At 44.6% G+C, this 11,326-nt stretch overlaps 1 protein-coding gene across 1 annotated transcript; it reads left to right on the plus strand.

The window, feature by feature from the left end:
- Positions 1 to 257: 257 nt before the first annotated feature.
- On the plus strand, positions 258 to 791 carry LOC147449340 (uncharacterized). Its single transcript, XM_086522604.1, has one exon. The coding sequence runs from the start codon at positions 258 to 260 to the stop codon at positions 789 to 791; it is 534 nt and encodes a 177-aa protein (XP_086378730.1).
- Positions 792 to 11,326: the final 10,535 nt, after the last annotated feature.

The following is an 11,326-nucleotide window of genomic DNA, read 5'->3' on the forward strand; positions in this document are numbered from 1 at the left end:
CCCCACTATATATATGTACTCAGTGTGTGCTCTCCACATACTTTGGGGTTTGCAATTATGGAGTTCTCTCTCCCTCTCCTCTTCTCTCGTCGCGGTCTTCCTCCCTCGTCAACAAATTTGAGTCTATATGGGAGAGACTAGTTGCTGTTACATGTGTGTGAAATGGAGACCATTTCAAGTGAGAGCAGATTCTAGCCTGCTTGCATCCGCGAATCAAAGAGAAGGTCGAGTGCGGTGGTGCAGAGGACTATGAGAAAATGGTTTGCTTAGCCAAGGCAAAGAGCAGGAAAGCAAAAAAGAAGCTGGAGATGGGTTTGTTGAAGCCGGCAAACTATGGATATAGCTCGACAATGGAGTTGCATCATGCCATGAAGCCAAAGGGGAGTTCAAGCGTCAAAGAGGTAGCTACTTTGCCATTGGTAAGCCATTCTGGTCATTCGTTTCCGTTTGTACCTCAACATTGGTGTGCTGCTGTACAAGAGTCTGTATTTAGCCCGGCTAGCAAGGATGCGGTCCTAGCTGAAGAGTGTATACATGAGGAATCAAAGGAAGCTATGGATCGGAGCTCACAGCACAAGTTTGAAGATGTTGGCAAAGCAATGGTTGAAGCTGTACAGGAAGAAGCTAGCCAGGGAGTTGGGAAACCTTGCCCTACCGATTGTGTTGAAGAGTGGCAATGCATTCCAGAAGGTGCGGATGATGTCAACATACCAGAGAACGAGGTAATAGATCATGGCTTTCTTTCTCACTTAGCAGATGATGTGGTCGTCAAAGAAGTCCTTGAAGAGTAGGCAAAGATGGTCGAGCAATCCGATTTGCTCTCACCCGAAGTGGTTGAAGATGTAGCATCAAAGGCTACGGTGGACGAAGATTGGCATGGTAAGTCATGTATAGAGTTTGTTCCATTGGAAGGACCTAAAGTAGATGGTATGCTTGAGGAGCAGGCAGGTTTGGTTCTCCAAGAAGCAGTGGTAGTGGAAGACAGGTTGCCAAAGGTGGGTGTTATGCTATTGATGGACATGTTTCTAAAAGTTGCTTTACAGGTAGTTTTACACATTTTTCAAAGCTCTCGTGATGAGAGGTATGCTATGGGGAGCTCTCTAGAAGGTGAGACGGTGATGGTATGTGGTGAAGATGCTTCACAGGTTGGTTTACAGGCTTGTTTTGTATATGAAGCCGATGTATGGATACAGGAAATTGAAGATTGACGCTATGCCAAGATGCACGAGAGGCTTGTTTTCGAGTTTACAGATGCAAAAAAATGGTTGATTATGCATGTGCTACAGAGGGATGTCCGTGTTCAATGCCATGTATTTGATCCCGGTGGAGTTTGCATCACACTTGGGAAAGCTCGAGGCTTTCCATTTGATCCGGGGGGTTTATGCAGTTGATAAGATCTCCCTCTCTATCTATCTATATAGTTCTACTACATATACCCTCTTATTATGCTATCATCTTCTCTCTTCTTATGGAGTTTTTTATTATCTAAATAATACTATGGTTCAGCATGAATGCTCAACAAGGGGTTGGGCAATGATGGTACAGCTAAAGATGGCCGCCCTATGGGAGTGCAAGAAGCCCAGGCATGGCAGTTCGCAGGCAGATGACAGGAACATTGGGAAGGTCTTTGATGCAGTTAGGGGACAGGTGCATAGAGATGGAGCACTTGCTAGTGGAAACTGTCAGTGTTTCTTCCTATCACCGGTGGCAGAAGCAAATGCTTATATCACAAGGTTGGGAACGAGGCAAGGGATACTGGATGCAGGTACTATCAAGTTTATGATATGGGATTTGGGGCAAGGTGTCTGCAGGAGGCTCTACTGTCAGGGTGTGTACGCCAAATGTCACTTTTAATAGGTCGAATATGGTTCAGAAGCTTTGCTAGGTCGTAATGCTTGAAGGTGCCAAAGATCGATGGATTTATCTCCAAAGTGGGCTTGCTATGTATGCAAAATGGGTACTCCAATTTGGCAAGCTCGAGTTCCTTGGGTAATTGCAGGTTGATGGCTGACATTCGCGAGGCACTTTTCGGAGGTTGGCTAGTCCACAGGAGCTTTTGTAAGAAAACAGCTTTTGTAAGAAAACAGAAGCTCGGCAATTTTTGGCGTGTGCAAGGGGGGCCAAGCCCAAAGATTTTTAAAGCTCTCAGTTGAGAAAAAAAAAACGATGCATGCACAGGTGGCGGGCTGCTTGAAATAGAGAAGCGCCAAATGGGAGTTGGCATGGAGAGAGGGGTCGCCCTGAGCATGGGTTGCCAAAAAGGGGGAGAACCGTGAGCGGTAGCAGGAAGGAAGGACAAGGGAGGGCTTCTAGGGCACGCTTTGCTGCCCAAGGAGGTGTGCATACAAGGGAAGGCCGTTAGTTCATGCAAGGAAAGCATCTACAGGAGCTCATGTGGGGTTAGTAAGCAGGGACAACAGAGGCTCATCTTCATCGTCAGCAGCAGCATTGGACGCCAATAACATGCAGGAAAGAAGTTTGAGAAGCTGCATGTGGAAGGTAGGCCATAACTAGAGGATTGGAGGGTTGCAAAACAAGAGGTAGAAGAATCGGGGCTGCTAGACAAAGCCGAAAGTCGAGCTGAAGGAGTGCTGTTCAGGGTCCTTTTTGAGTGCAAGGTGGGGATTTGAGAGTTGAAGGGAGCGCTCCACTTGGCGAAAAAGTCAAGGGGGGGCTGGAAACTGTTGGGCCGTGAGCTGGGTGAGAAGACAGTAAGGAGATAGGGGTGGTTTCCATGCAAGCAAGACCATGGGCACATGATAAAAGAGGGCGACTATAGATCAAAGAGGGGGGGTGTCGCTTCTTCCAATGGAGAGCTGACCACGATGCAGGGTACACACAGATAGCGTGGGGCTGGGGCTTGCTCAAAAGGTTACCAAGGGGGTGTATGTAGAGGCCGGAAAGGTCACACTCTGTAAGAAGACAAAGGCCGAGCACTACAAGAGGTTGTGTGCTCTTGTGACGCTGTTAGCGACGGAAATACACTGGGTTTTTATAAACCCCGGCGTCGCTACAACCGTCGCTACGAGCGTCGCTATAGGCGTCGCTATAAGCGTCGCAATATAGAGACGTTCATAGCGACGCTCATAGCGACGGTTATAGCGACGTTTACTCTGAAGACTATAGCGACGCTCATAGCGACGCTACAGAGCCATACATAGCGACGGTAATAGCGACGTCCGAGAGAATTTTTTTTTGGTGACAGGGCATTGATCGAATGCCCTGCCACCCATCAACCATATTGTACTTGATTCACTTTTTAATAAAAGTGCAAGGATAGATAATAGACCCAAAATAGTCACCCAAAAGACGCATTGTTTGCAAAATTGACAATTGTACACATCATAGGCAAAATGAATTGATTGGCAAATGTAATAATGACAATTGTACAACATCATAGGCATAAAGAATTGATTGACAAAAGGAACTGCGGTGACAAATGTAATAATATACATGGTTCAAAAAGACGTATAAAATCCGTCTCATGATACATAAGCTATGAGAAACCCTAAACTAATGCTATCTAGCTACGGCTAAACTGACGTCGTCTAGTCAAACGTCTCATCGCGTCCAAGCGACGTATCTATTGGATTCTGCAAAAAAAGACAATAAGACAGCTTTCAGTAAGTATAAACATATAACGACATTTATAAAACAATACAAAAAATAAAAAAGAGTAAACCCTAATACTAACCATGCCGCCGCGAGAACTGAGAATGTCCATCAGGGCGTTTAAGCCCTTCCTGCATGCGTACTCGCGCTCGTACGGTGTGGGATCATGTCCTGTCATCGACCACTGTCAAAACATACAAAGATTTCATTATGTTAGAATTAAAAAACTCATAAACCCTAAACTATCGAACATAAAGAGCAATGTGAAAACACTTACAAAATCGGTCTCAAATGATGTCCATCCACCGCTCCCCAAGTGGTGCGAGCTCCCTGCCTCTACTCGCGCTCTGGCTGCATCCTTTTGTTGCTTCCACTTGTCGGGATTCTCCCGCGCTTCTTTCTTCGCATTCTTCCAATCTTCTTTGGCCAGCCAATCTGGCCTGTTCCACCCATTCTTGATTGCTTTTTACACTTCGGAACGCTTGTGTTTGCAGTATTCGCGCATTCGAATCTTCATCAGGTCTTCATTGAAGCGCTGATCCCGTGTTGGAACGGGAAACTCATCATGAAGTATGTTGATGACTCTGTTTTTTCAATCACTTGGTACTTCACTCCATTTGTTTAGTATGTAGTGTCTAAATAGCTGAGAGCAAAGACCACGCATGTGCGAGATCACCTTCTTGCCGTCATCATCCATGATGATGCCGTCGCTGAAGTCGATGGAGTAAGACAAGCCCTCTGGCCGGTGACGCTTGAACCTGGGTGTCCCGGCAGGGGTCTCTAGCGGCGTGTCGATGGGGGTACGGACGTCAGGTGTCTCCACCGGCGTCTGGGCCCCGAAGCGAGGAGTGTCGAGTGGGGTGGCTCCTGGCGGAGTAGGTAGAGGTGTGTAGCTTCTAGGAACAGTCAGCCGTTCAAAACCTGGCGTAGATGGCGATGCTGTGGCTGGTGTGGAGGCGGGCAAAGAAGGGGAGGGTAAAGAGCCTCGTCGAACACGAGGCGGTGTGGAGGCATCGGTGGCGGAATCCCCACAACAACCGCCACTGCCACCACTAGAGCGCCAGTGTTTAGACGAGTGTGAAGCTCGTCTCGTCGACGCCGAAGCTTCGGAGCGCGTCGAATGCTCCGAAAGAGAGGGAGATGCGGATGGAGTAGGAACGTGCGATGATGCGCCAGAGCGATGACGCTCCACGTACCACTGTCTCTGCTGCGGTGACAAAGAAGAAAGAAACTCCTCATCATCCATACCTGCATTAAACACACGAATATTTAAACTTAATATTGAATGAATAGATTAGACAATGACGCAAAGACCATTAAATACAATGACGTAATGACGCATATAAATACAATGACGCAATGAATTGAGTGATAGAAGAGGCAAGTCGAAAACTCCGAATTTTCAATCAAAAGATGTGAGCGCGAGTAGAAAAGAGCGTTATACACCATGGAAGGTACTTAGAGAGCCAGAGCTTTTACAACACGGAGCAAAATTGTTCAAATACAATATTTGTGGCTTTAAGAGATCTCTCTCTCATCCTCGCATAACTCAGCATAACTTCCTATATCTATATAGAGCTCTCCGTTTAAACACATATCCTCTGTTTCATTTCGTAGCTCCTCTGCATGCACCCCATATAGAGTAGTAGCATCTTCATGCTCGTCTGGCACCACCGCAGCGGCTTCTGATTGAGCATCTTCTCTGATCTCCTCCATTGATGCCGTTGTGATTGGCACATGGTAGCCTTCATACGTCCTTGCACTACGAGGGGCTACCTCTATGACGTACCACCAGTTTGATGTAGACTTTGTAGGATGAAATATTACCTGCTAGAGCCATATAACTTACATGAGAGCTTTCAAGCACATAACTTGTAAAAGGGGGATGTTAACTATTTACATACTTACTTGTTCACAATGCTCGGATAGTACGAAAGTGTCTCTTAGGTCAGTCCATTTCTTAGTAGAATCCACCTCAAGAAAACCAGACTCTCCTCTACGCACAGTAGCGTTGCGACCCTCCATGCTTATCTTGAACCATTGCACGTCGAACAAGTCGACAAAAAATCCTCTATAATCGATCCTCAAAATCTCTTGCAGCGTGCCGAAGTAAGTGAGTTCCGCCACCACAGGATCTGCATCAGAGGAACGTCGTCGACTAGACTGTTCAAATTTTGCCATGATTCCACAATCTTGAGTAAAACGCTTTTTGTCGATTCGTTCCACCCTAAAATGTCGACCATTACACCATGCTGCTGTGTATGACTTATACTACAACGAACAAAGATTATGAGTGGCCGTTCAAACGTTTATAAATAAAGTCACTTGCTAGTCGTACATTGCAAACTTACCTTGGTCGCGCAACCCCGAGAGTACTCCCACTCTTCTTCAGTCACTTCGTCACCGCATTGTTGTGCGCTTTTCAATTGGTTGTGCAACCATCTTAAGCTCATGAAGGTTGGTAGGCTCTCCAGAACCGCTGGATAGTGCATCGGTGGCCGTCTTCCCCGTCTCCACTCGATTCGTGCCCTTTGTCGCTCTTGCTTTGCATCCTCATATTGTGAAATCCACTTTTGCATCATTGGATTGTGAAGCATGCAAAATCAGTTGATTTTAGCCTCTAGATCTTCCGTCATCTTCTTCTCAACACCGAGATTGCACATGACAATCCCAGATATGTGCTCATCATCTATGGTTCGCCATAGCGTGTCCCGGGATTTATCAAATCCATCTAGCCACTCTCCAATGTACACTAGGGACTCTGATACCAACCAACCTTCTTCCATGCTACCCTCCGGACGTGCCTTTTGACGCACATATCCCTTAAGCATTTTCATGAAACGTTCTAAGAAGAACATCCATCTGGAATGAACTGTGCCAGCTATTTCCACCTCATCAACTATGTGAACAAGAAGATGCACCTGAATGGTTAGCATTGTAGTGGAAAAATGTTTCTCAAACACGCACACAAGCTCCGCAGCATTTAGTTTGGCGAATGGTATGGAGTCTACGTTGATCTCCTTTTGTGAGATCCATTGCACTAGCTTTGCAAGTTTGTAGATTGTGTTACGGATGTCGAGAGACAAACATCCCTCAATGGCAACCGGTAAAATAAACTGTAAAGTATGTGCAGCAATGATATTAAAGTCCACATTTTATGCAATGATATTAAAGGCCACTATAAACGTACCTGACACATTTTATGCCAATCGTGTGACTTCAAACCGGTAAGCTTTCCTTCTTTAGTAAAACACGTTCGGAGCAAGTGCATTACGCCAGTGGGGGTCCGCAAAGATCGAATGGTCTCTTTTACTTTGCGTTCTTGGGCTCCTGTGAAAATCCATGGTGCTTTAGGGAGTTTTATCGATCCATCAGACGCTGTTTGCGGCCAATATTGCTCCATACGATCCACATTTCTAAGGTCAACTCTGGCTCCCAAAGTATCTTTCTTGCCGGTCAGATGGTCCCATAGTAGTTTACCCACATTCTTGAATATGTGCATTGGATCGAGCAAGTGATTGATCATGATTCGGGGCCAGTATGGTAACTCGTACCATAGAGATAGTCTCTTCATCCCTGGAGGCAATCCGTCATCGCACATCTCCTTCTGCTCTAACCATGCTTGTGCAGACATCCTTGGTGGCTCTCTTCCCAAAAAGCCGTCGCGTAACACATGATTCTCTGGAAGATACGCTTGATGACCTTCGTAGATTTGCTTTCTTGCTTCATCTCGGGAATCTGGCATCACATTGTCAGCTGGTAGTATGTGCTCTTTCAGCAATCTACACAACATAAAAATATGATACAGTCGTGTACAAATCTATCAGATCATTATACATTTAGAGTTTTATTAAAGTAAACTAATTGTAATAGATCACCTGAAAAGCGCTGTGACGCTAGTTTCACTCCATCCAAACTTTGCCTGCCTGTTGAGAAGAACTAGGAGTGCTTTCAATCTAGACATACGTGCTACAATGGCGTATCGGCTTCACTTTTCATATCATCATAGATAAGCCTTTCTGAATCCATGATCGTCTCGATCATTTCATCAATCTCGGGCTCAAACATTGCCTCGTTGGGAATGTGCTCTGCATAATCATCCCCCGAGCTGTCAGAGGCTACATCTTGTGGCCTCACATATGCTGCTTGACCAAAGCGCCTGCGAACACGTCTATTGGGTTGCAAGATTGTTGCTTGTTGGCCAACGTCAGAGTCCGATGAGTTATAATTGGCAACAACTCAATCTATAATAGATGGATCGAACTCGCCAAATTCGCGAACGTGCTGCAAAGAAACACGTCTTGTCCGTAGCACAGCATGCTTGCATTGATTACAAGGACATAAGACCCTCGTTGAGAGATAGGTGTTTCGGTTGGACGGTCCCACATCCTCATCACTACTCATAATGAGGATAAAAAACTTATAACCTGGACAACAAATTTAATATTCTATTGGCATTCTTCGTCTTATCTCTCTCTCTCTCTCTCTCTCTGTCTCTCTCTCTCTCTTTACGTCACATTCTCTAGTCATGTCCAATCCCCGCACACCTCGGTCTACAGGTGCACGGAGATCAGAACCACCGGGTTATAATCTCGTCTTTATTGGTCAATACCTATATTTGTGGGTACAAGATATCTACACACCCACATCTACATGATACTGCATGTAGTGGACAAAACCCCTTTGCCTCTTCTCTAGCTGTAGCACTTCACAGCATTTTAACATCTTTTCACAGTAGATCTTTTCACTATTCGTCTAACTCTAAACCCTAAACCGTAAGTAATTCTTACGTGGACTCGATCTAACGTAAATAAGCGTAAATCTAAATAAACGTAAATCTAACTAAAAATAAACCTAAATCTAATTTAACGTAAGTCTACATCTAACCTAATCTTTAACGTCTTTTGGGATAGTTTCCTACGACGTTAAAACTCTCTTCTTCTTGTGTGTGTGTGTGTGTGTGTGTGTGTGTGTGTGTGTGTGTGTGTGTGTGTGTGTGTGTGTGTGTGTGTGTGTGTGTGTGTGTGTGTGTGTGTGTGTGTGGGTAAACCTAAATAAACCTAAGTCTAATCTAATATAACATAAATCTAAATCTAACGTAAATTATGTTATATTAAAAACAAAGAACTAAACTAACAGGGATTATAAGAACCTTAAAACTGATTTAACACATAATTTTTCACATAACTCGGCAAGAGTTGGCATTCTCATCACTAAAGATGTGAGAGTTAACTTCCGGCGGTGACGCTGCCTCATCTCCATCCACATCTGACGACAGCAATTGGCCCTTTAGACCGTTCTTGCTCTTGTTACTAACTTTGAAGTTGCTGTTGAATGACTAGAGGTTGTCTAGATGGTCATTGTGTCGGGGATGTAGTGACTCTTGCCACCCTGAAGATCCACCTTCTTCCCTATCTTCTGAAGACATTTCACTAGTACTTTTGGATCGACGGAGCCCACCATGAGTGAAGGCAGCAATACCCTATATTCCATTGAGGGCTTTCTTCACCCGCTTCATGCAGGCATCGCAGTCTATGGAGACCTAAATCTAATCTAATATAACGTAAATCTAAATCTAGCGTAAATAAACGTAAATCTAGTTAAAAATAAACCTAAATCTAATTTAATGTAAGTCTACATATAACCTAATCTTTAACGTCTTTTAAGATAGTTTCCTACGACGTTATAACTCTCTTCTTCTTGTGTGTGTGTGCGCGTGTGTGGATGTGTGTGCCAATAAAAAGAGATAAATGGTATAACCTTTCTATCACCCATGCCAAGTATGATAGATTGATTATGCCATTTCCCTCTTGAATAATAGGTCTTGAGTTCAACTCCTCGTCGGCTAGATCTTTAGGTCTTTTAATTTTAATTAGTTTCCTACGACGTTAAATTAGTTTCTCTCTCAATGTGTGTGCGTTTTTTTGGATCGTATGCATGTTTTCTCTCTCTTTTCCTCTCTCAATGTGTGCGTTTTTTGTTTATGCATGTTCTCTCTCTCTTTTCCTCTCTCAATGCGTGCGTATTTTGTTTATGCATGCTCTCTCTCTCTCTTTTTCTCTCTCAATGTGTGTGTGCATTAATATATTCTTTGTTTATGTATGTGTGTGTGCGTATTTGTTTTTGTTTGTACTCTCTCTCTCTCTCTCTCTCTCTCTCTCTCTCTCTCTCTCTCAAAAACACTATGTGTGTGTGTGTATGTGTGTGTGAGAGAGAGAGAGAGAGGGAGAGAGAAAGAGGGGAAGGGAACATGAGAATGAGGAGAGGGAAGGAGCATACCTGGCTCTCCTTCCTCTCCTCGTGTGTGTGTGTGTGTGTGTGTGTGGAGAAGAAAGAGAGAGAGAGAGAGAGAGAGAGAGAGAGAGAGAGAGTGAGGGAGAGCGTTACCTGCTCCTTGCTTGAGGGCGCCGAAAAACTCAGATCTGAGATCTGAGTTTTTGGGTGCGCTCGGTTATTTTTTTAGCCCAGCCGGCGTCGCTATGAGCGTCGCAAATTTACAAAGAAATTTGTGACGCTCATAGCGACGCCGGGAAAAAAAAATTTGAGCGTCGCTGTGTGAGCGTCGCTAATATGAATACCCTCTTGTAGTGGAGGGCAACGAGCATGGGAGGACCACGTTACCTACGGTTAAATTTCGAGCGCTAGTGCCCTACGTGGCACTAGCAGTCACCCTTGATGTAAAAAGTGTTGAGCTTTTTAATGGCGGTGGCTGCTGCCACATACATTAGGTGAGCCGTTGAAGCTGGTGTGCAAGAAGAAACCAACGCCAGAGGGGCTTGGGAAGTGCTAGCAGCGAGAGAGGAGAGTGTCGGGATGATGATGAGCATGGCAGGTGAGAAGCCACTAGTGACATAAAAAGTGGAGCACAAGGATGATTGCACGCCATGGTGTGGCCATCACATTAGGAAATTTCGGAGGTCATTTGGAGGGCCTTCTAAGAAAATGTATTTTTTGCACTCTCTCTCTAGAAAAAATGACAAATAAAAGAGCTGGGTCTTTCATAGTAAAACTTCAAAAAGTGTACTTTAAGTAGATTCCTTACCCCTCTGAACATTCGTTCGTAGTGATTGAGGGATAATACTCTTTTTAGTTGTATTGAATGAACAACGTCAATACGGAGGGAATGAGGCTAACATGGAGGGACGAATCCGCAGCCGCTATTCACTTTCCATTAAACCTGCACATTTGGCTAATGGCGCACTCCTCAAATGGCACAAATGTTACCCACAAACGAGCCAAATATCACCTTCACATTGATTTGGACAATGAGTACCAACCATTGATTAAGCGCAGTAAAACAAACACACATATACCTCCCACCTCCATAGACACGCTCAGAGCTCAAGGAGCTAAACACATAGATATCTGGACGAGAGGCTCTCTCTACCCTAAGAATCCAATAACTAATGCGTCTCCACCGTTTGTCAATCCTACAAGCTTATTGACCTTTGCTGGTGATGGAGAAAACGGCCTTCTGGGTTATTGTAAATCACTTACAAGAGAAGCTGGAACTTACAAGAGCATTCTCCAAGCTCAACAATGTGAGATTGTTCGCCTTTCACATTTACATTCTACAGATCAGGTTACCATTTTGCAACATAAAATAGAGGTACAAGAACTGAAAGAAAAGGTGCGAAGTTGTCAAATGAAGGACACCATCTTGGGTGGTCGTATCCGAAAGAAGAAATTGCGCAATCTTGAAACATTGCAGGTT

The sequence above is a fragment of the Adiantum capillus-veneris genome, chromosome 10 (assembly GCF_014529385.1).
Source record: "Adiantum capillus-veneris isolate H3 chromosome 10, ASM1452938v2, whole genome shotgun sequence".
In the NCBI taxonomy this organism is placed as follows: Eukaryota; Viridiplantae; Streptophyta; class Polypodiopsida; order Polypodiales; family Pteridaceae; genus Adiantum; species Adiantum capillus-veneris.

Excerpts from the sequence above, each read along its gene's own strand:
- LOC147449340 (XM_086522604.1), top strand. The coding sequence starts at position 258 with ATGGTTTGCTTAGCCAAGGCAAAGAGCAGGAAAGCAAAAAAGAAGCTG.